Source organism: Hakea prostrata, chromosome 5 (genome assembly GCF_041222555.1).
Source record: "Hakea prostrata isolate BN-2017 chromosome 5, UWA_Hpros_2, whole genome shotgun sequence".
NCBI lineage: Eukaryota > Viridiplantae > Streptophyta > Magnoliopsida > Proteales > Proteaceae > Hakea > Hakea prostrata.
The window spans coordinates 15,083,053-15,090,386 of record NC_142604.1 but is presented as its reverse complement, the minus strand read 5'-3'; the positions used below and the strand labels follow the sequence as shown (position 1 = coordinate 15,090,386).

The following is a 7,334-nucleotide window of genomic DNA, read 5'->3' as shown; positions in this document are numbered from 1 at the left end:
TTCCGTTGGGCCGGCTTATGTCCACCTAAAATAACACTTTTCTCTTGTTTGACATATGAAATTCTAGCTTTTGCATTGATATTGCTCAAAGCCCGAACTCTGTTTGTGCAAAAGCCTTCGATACTGGAGTCGCCTTTTTTAAATAAGATAATATATATCTTATTTTTTTCCCTTGTGGTCAATTTCATTGGGCTACCAACTAATTAGCTGGGAATATAGGAATTTAATAAAATCTCATGGGGAATTAATTAACTGTATAATTGTTAAGACCCTTTTGTTACATACTTACAATACTCGAAGGGAATATTGTAAGAGTCTAGATTCTCTACCTGTCATAATACAGGTCTATGCACCCTTCACATTTCTTCCACTATATATTAGGAGTGAGGTCCTTTGATTGCTGACAGAATAAATCAAAAGTGGCACCCCACGGTCCCCACGTAAGCCTTACATCTATTGTGTGATGGAGGGGGGGGATGAAGGGAGGCCTGACCTCTACCTCGAGAGTCAAATATCAGTTACCGGTTTTTATGATGGATATTAGTTGGTTCATCAAACACCTTTAAAAAAAAAAGAGGTTTGTAAACTAAGACGGGGCTTAGGTCGAGTATAAGTCATCTCCCTAGACAGAGAGCACTCCATGCTCCTTAACAGTTGTAAAACCATCAATTATGTGGAGCCCACAAGCAAATAAATTTTTTTTAAAAAAAAAAACCCCCATCACTCTCACCCTGTGGCCCTTGTTATTTGTGGTCAGTCGCCATTGAAGAGTACTCTGCCCTTGCCCCAAGAAGATTCGAGTGTAACCTTCTACTTGAATGGGGTTGGGTTGTTACCACCTGAACCTCCCTCACGTCATTAAACACCTTTGTTTAACTATCATGCGGGTATTTATCTCCTGCATCATAATGTATGACTTTATTCTAATTTAATGGCTGTAATTATAAAAATTGGAAAGTTCACACCCGTTAGATCAAAGAACTGTGTGCACGCAAGTTGTAAGCAATCATTGATTTGAAAATTTATGATCAAAGTTTAAAGTATTGGTATCGTAATTCAATACAGGTGATTTTCAAAATGTATCATATTGGTTTGATCAAAATACGTATCAGTTAGTATTGTATAATATCGTGAGATATTTTTTTTGGAAAATGAGGTTCATCCGGGCCAGCTTGCGCATACCACAACTACATCTTTAAGGCGCTTTTTATATAATTAATATAGACAGGACTTCGCCCGTGGCCTCGAGAGGATTCGAACTCTGACCTCATATGTGGAAGCATTGTGCTTTGCCAACGGAGCCACCCCTGGAGGTTATATCACGAGATATTTTAAATCTTGCTTCGGATTGTAAGGTCGACACCGTAGTTCGTACTCTCTCTCAACTCTCAAGACTCAACCGCGGCGGCCGAAAAAGTGAAAAAAAAATAATAATAAAATGAAGCATAGAGAGAGAGAGAAGAGCGTGATCTTGTCTTGGTATTCCGCAGGGAAGAGTTGAATTTTTACAACCAAAGAGGAAGCATCGCTGGAAGACTCCGCCATGGTGATCTCTTCAAAGTTCAAACTCTATTAGTCAATTCCTTCAACTAAGAACCTGTTCACGCCACACGTTTTCTGCTTCTCCTCTTTATTCAAACTCTATATATGACTATTTCCATCTATGTATTCTAACTTCATCTCTTCTCTTAGTCTCAGAGGAAGTTTTTTTTACAATGAAAATGAAATCCATGGCTTCTACCTGTAAACTTCCCCTCCTTCATCAACTGTTCTTGTTTGCATTGATCTTCGCGTGTGCTTCACAGAGCTGCTATGCCCAACAAACTTTCGGTTTTGATGTCCACCATAGATTCTCCGATCCCATCAGACAAATATTCCCAGTTGATAACTTGCCGGAGAAAGGAACCGTTGATTACTATAAAGCCTTAACGAACCGAGACCATATTATTCGTGGCCGTCGACTTGCCAGTACCACTTCCCAAGATCAGATTCTTGCTTTTGGAGATGGAAATATCACTTATCGTATGAGCGATTTGGGATAGTATGTCTCTCTCCTTAGCTCTTAAACCCTCTTCTTGTTTCGAATTTCCTTTTTTTTTTTACAGAATTCAGAGAGTAATAACTGTTTTGTTTCAGTTTGCATTACGCCAATGTCTCTCTGGGGACACCGAGTGTAACATTTTTTGTGGCTCTCGACACCGGAAGTGATGTATTTTGGGTTCCCTGCGATTGTGTCAGCTGTGCCCATTCCTGGCAAACCGATAATGGAAGTGTAAGTTGCTCTACTTAATTGTAATCTGTTGAAAACTTGGTTTTTCCTTGCAAATCTTTTTAGATGAATAAAATATCATTGCCAAAACCCCTAAAGAGGAGAATGAACAGAGAGGATGTACAGAGGGGTGAAGGATTTTTTTGTTTTGTTTTGGGGGTGGGTGGGGGGGGTAAGGGCCGTAGTGGGAGACAGCCTTTGACTGGTAGGCTGAAAATTGGGGTATCAAAACAGGGGATGGGGGAAGCAATGGTCATCTAGAAGATCTATAAAAGCAAATGGCTTTCTAAAGCAATTCTTTTTTCCCCTTCGGTATACGAAGCTTATTAAGATCTAGCGGAGAACAGCTGACGGGGCACCTGGTTTTTTTTCCTTTTGGTCATTGATTTATTTAGAATTACATATGAAGAAGGTATTTATATCAGTAGAATGGGGTATAGGATTAAGTTATGTTTGGATCCAACTGTTTTTTCGACTTGATAGAACAGATGGAAACAACAGTTAATTCCCTAGGCATTGGTTTGTAATCCATGGTGAGGGTGATAGTTGCCCATATTTTGCCACAACTAACTATGAAGGCATGTGTAAGATTCAGAAGGATAATATGGTTTATTGTAGACTTTATCTGGGAGCCAAAGTAGTGATTTTCTACATACTTTGTTCTTTAACCCCCCAAGCATTCAGTAGAATCTTGATTTGATTATATTTCCAATCCCTTCAGTATTTAGAATTTACACTTCTTGATAAGAGTACTTTCTTTGGTCTCCTTAATAACTTACGTTGTAACAGGTAGTAGATCTGAACATTTACAGTCCTAGTGCATCATCAACAAGCGAAACAGTCTACTGTAACAGCAGTATGTGTGAGCAACAAAACCAGTGCCTTTCGAATAGCAGCAGATGTCCTTATGTAGTCGCGTATGTTTCTGCGGCTACTTCTTCTTCTGGATATCTTGTTGAGGATGTTATGCACATGACAACAGATTACAGTAACCCGAAAGCTGTTGATGCACGCATTACATTTGGGTACATCACCATTCACATTTCTTTCTGAGTTCTACCAAAATGCTGAGCTGATATGATAATATTTGGATGGAAAGCCTTTTTGTTGATTTCATTTCTTGCTTTTGTCGTATATCAAGCATGTATTTAGTAGGGAAAGTCTGAGGTGCCTTGTCTGATCTGATCATATTTCATTGTTTGAGCAGCTGCGGTAAAGTTCAGACTGGTTCTTTTTTGACCAGTGCCGCTCCCAATGGTCTATTTGGGCTTGGTCTGGATAAAGTATCTGTCCCCAGTGTTTTAGCAAGTTCGGGCCTTACTGCAAATTCTTTCTCCATGTGTTTTGGAAATGATGGGATTGGAAGAATCAACTTTGGTGACAAGGGTAGCTCTGGCCAGGCTGAAACTCCATTCAACATTAATTCATCAAAGTGAGTGGGCATTTCCATCTTTGCTTCTGTAATTTCATTTGCTGTTATATGATGCTTGTTTTGACCAAAATGGGATGATTATTATGCTGATATTTTATTCTTGGTATATGGCAGCCCAACATATAATATCAGTATAACCCAAATAACAGTGGGGACAAATGTCACGGATGTTAATTTTACTGCAATTTTTGACACCGGTACCTCTTTCACGTACTTAAATGATCCAGCCTACTCGAGTATTGCTGAGAGTGTAAGTATTTGGTATAAGCATGCACTTCTATCATTGTGTTTAAATTCTAGCATTTATGTTGGAAGTTTTGCTCCATTGCAGTTTAATGCACAAGTCAAAGACAAACGCCAGGAATCTGATCCAAACAGTTCTTTTGAATATTGTTACTACCCTAGGTAATTTATCTGAAATCTTAGCTGATTTGTAATTTTCTTTTGGTCATCCTGGATGCCGAAGTCATGACTCCTTCAAAAATATGCAGTTCAACTTCTGAAAACATAACGTACCCTCCACTGAATCTAACCATGGGAGGTGGAAGCCAGTATCATGTTTATGATCCCATAGTTTATTTCATTGATTCGGTAAGCAGTTACAGTTTCTACTACAGCACTATCTTCTCTTGCTTATTTCAAAGTTATTTATTAACATTGAATTTATGTTGCAGAATTCAAGTACAATTTCATATTACTGCTTGGCTCTTGTGAAGAGTACTGACTTGAATATCATTGGACGTAAGTGTTGTTTTCCTTGTCCTTTGTCTTAAACTTTTGTTTTCAGGGGGAGAGGGGGCATTGGATGGGGATTCCTGTCACAAATAATGCAAACAGTTTTTATGGGATGATGATCTTTTTAGATGCTCAAATTTAATATAACTTGTATAATTGTTATTTATACACCTTCATACTCCCCCCCCCCCCTCTCTCTCTGCCACTCTGGGCATACAATATTCACTGGGGGAAAAGAGAGAGAGTACTATAGCCAAAATGTTTCCTGAAAACCATAATGTTAATCCTTTTAGAGAGCACTATAGCCAAAATCTTTCCTGGAAACCATAATGTTAATCCTTCTTGTCAGTTCACAACTGTCAAATTGTAAATGAAATCGTTTAACATGTCATTTTCAACCATTTGGCAGCATGCTGTCAAAATGGGTTTTGTTTATGGGGGGCTGTGGAGCTATGGTGTTGTAACATTACATTGTAGAAAGACAGGTTCAGAAATCAGTGAAAGTACTGGGTCTGTGGTGTAAGTTACAGGAAAGTTTGAGACCTTGGGTCTTTTGAATAACTTTTTCACACACATGTATTTAGAGAAAACACATTTTCAGGGTCACTGGTATGAGAAAGCCTTTATCTCCCCCCACACCCACAAAAAAAGAAAAAAAAGAAAAAGAAGGTTTGAGAAGGCAATGCCTGGATAATGCCTAATTGACAACTCATACACGCACACATATTTACAGGACACACATTCAGATTCACTGATCTGGGAAGGGCAAAGCCTGGACATTGCCTAGGTGATAACTTCCTGTACAAGGCAACATTACTTGATTATCTTTCATGCATTGACCACACTTCTTAGGACTTTGTAGGTATGAGTCTCCAAAAGTTAGTTGCTTGTTCAGGGTGTTTGCCATTAGTCGTTAAGTGGAAGAGCTTTCCACTTCAATGGAGTGTTCTTTTTTTTGGTGGTGGTGGGGGGAGCCTAAGAACCAGTTTCACCCTTTAGGGTTGGGGGGGTCCATGTGGTCAGGGAGGAAGAGAGTACACCAATATGGGATCCTCATAGCCAGGATATGAAAGGGTGTACGCAAACATCTCCACACTATTGGTGTGTTTTTCTCATTCTTTAAATGGTTTTATGTTAGTTGTCTATGCATGTGACTGGTTGATTGTAACAGTAGCAGCTTCTTATACCATCAAGTTACTGTTTGCATTTATGTTTGGTGGTCGTTGCTAACAAAACAATTTGGTTTTGTGCAGAGAACTTCATGACTGAATATCTTATTGTATTTGATCGTGAAAAATCAGTGCTGGGATGGAAAAATTCTAATTGTGAGTATCATTATGTGGTTACATGTATTTTTTCCCTGTTTCCTTAGTCTTGAATGGTTAAATCTAAGCTGAGTTTTGTTATTTCACCACAGGTTATGATATCAAGTATTCCAGTACCCCAACAACACAAACTACACAAACGAACTCTACCAGTGTGCCTCCTGCCACTGCTGCAGATCCTCCAGTATCTGGAGCAAACAGCGGGGGCGATTCTTCTTCAGCAGCATCAATTGGATTGCCCTCATTTTTAAATCTTCGTGGCTTCTACTTCTTAATATCTTCTCTTGTATTATCTGCCCTTATCTGATTATTCTTTTTCCTGCCTAATAAGGAAATCAGTTTTTAGAGCAACCCTTGTGTATATATAAATATAATTCATAGATCTCCAGTTAGGCCCAGTTTTACCTGGGAGTTGGGGCGCTCTTGTTGATTCAGTCTTCCTTCTGAAGATTGTCAATTGTTTTTTTCATACGAATGTTTGTACACATAGAGCAATTATCATTTACACCTCCCCTGTAGTGAGAGGGTTGAGCTTAAACAAAGGGGGAAGCAGTGCTTGGTATTGTATTATTATTTTGAACTTTTTTGATGATTTGATTTGTATATGTTCATAATTTTGTTATTTTATTCACTGAACTTGAGGATTTTTTAATTTCATTTTAATTTTATATTATTGAAGGTTATTCAAATGATGGTAAAAACTGGGTTTTCAGTAATAATTGAAACTACGAAAAGAGGAAGGAAATTATATTGGATACCTTCTCTAGCTGCCCTCCAAAAAGGCTATTTCTCTGTGGCCTCAGCTTGGAGACTCCCCCTCCCCTTCCCCTAAGGTTTCTTAGCGCGATCTTGTCTGGTTCAAAAGCCATATCCTCCGCCAAGCCTTTACTCTTTGGAGAGCATTCTCACCGTAACTTTCTCTTACTGGCCACTCTATCCTAGTTTCCTATTGTATCTTTTTCTCTTCGCCGGAAGATCGAGACCACCTATTTTTTGGCTGCCCTTTCGTCAAACCCATTTGGTCCTAAGCCCGGGCCTCTATCTAGTTGTTGCAGACATCCTCACCCTGTCGAGGTGGAGTCTAGTTGGCTCGCCTTTTCATTTAGAAGATTGACTCTTGTCGGTGTAGTAGGGAAGTCATTTTCAGCGCTTACATTTCTCACATTTGGATGGAGCGGAATTCCCATACATGACCATCCAACTCTAGATCCTGGATCAAAATTAGAAAGCCATCTGTATGGATGTCAGCTCCAAGATCTCTCATCTTGTTTATAAGCCATTTTTAGACTCCTCGAGGAACATACATCTTTTTGTTACTTGGGACCTAAATTCTTCTTTGCTTTTGTTCCCTAGGATTTTAACCTTGGTTTGTTCCCTCCCCCATCTCCCCCTTTGCATTTTTCCTTTTGGGTTGTTATAATATATTTTGGTTCAGTGATACTCCTGTATTGGCAATAGAACCAATACAGGCCTCATTCTAGATTATCTGCCCCATGAGTTCATAGGGAAGGAAGGATCATTAAATGCATGACCAGGTCTCGTTCTAGCTCAAATTGTGATGTCAAGGCTTACT

General features: G+C 39.1%; 1 protein-coding gene across 1 annotated transcript; it reads left to right on the top strand.

Moving 5' to 3' along the window:
- Positions 1-1,472: 1,472 nt before the first annotated feature.
- Positions 1,473-6,499, top strand: LOC149015374 (aspartyl protease family protein 1-like). Its single transcript, XM_089157328.1, has 10 exons — positions 1,473-2,041; positions 2,137-2,272; positions 3,059-3,294; positions 3,477-3,701; positions 3,816-3,951; positions 4,033-4,106; positions 4,193-4,292; positions 4,376-4,442; positions 5,690-5,761; positions 5,854-6,499. The coding sequence occupies exons 1-10, from the start codon at positions 1,716-1,718 to the stop codon at positions 6,066-6,068; spliced, it is 1,587 nt and encodes a 528-aa protein (XP_089013454.1). The 5' UTR covers positions 1,473-1,715; the 3' UTR covers positions 6,069-6,499.
- Positions 6,500-7,334: the final 835 nt, after the last annotated feature.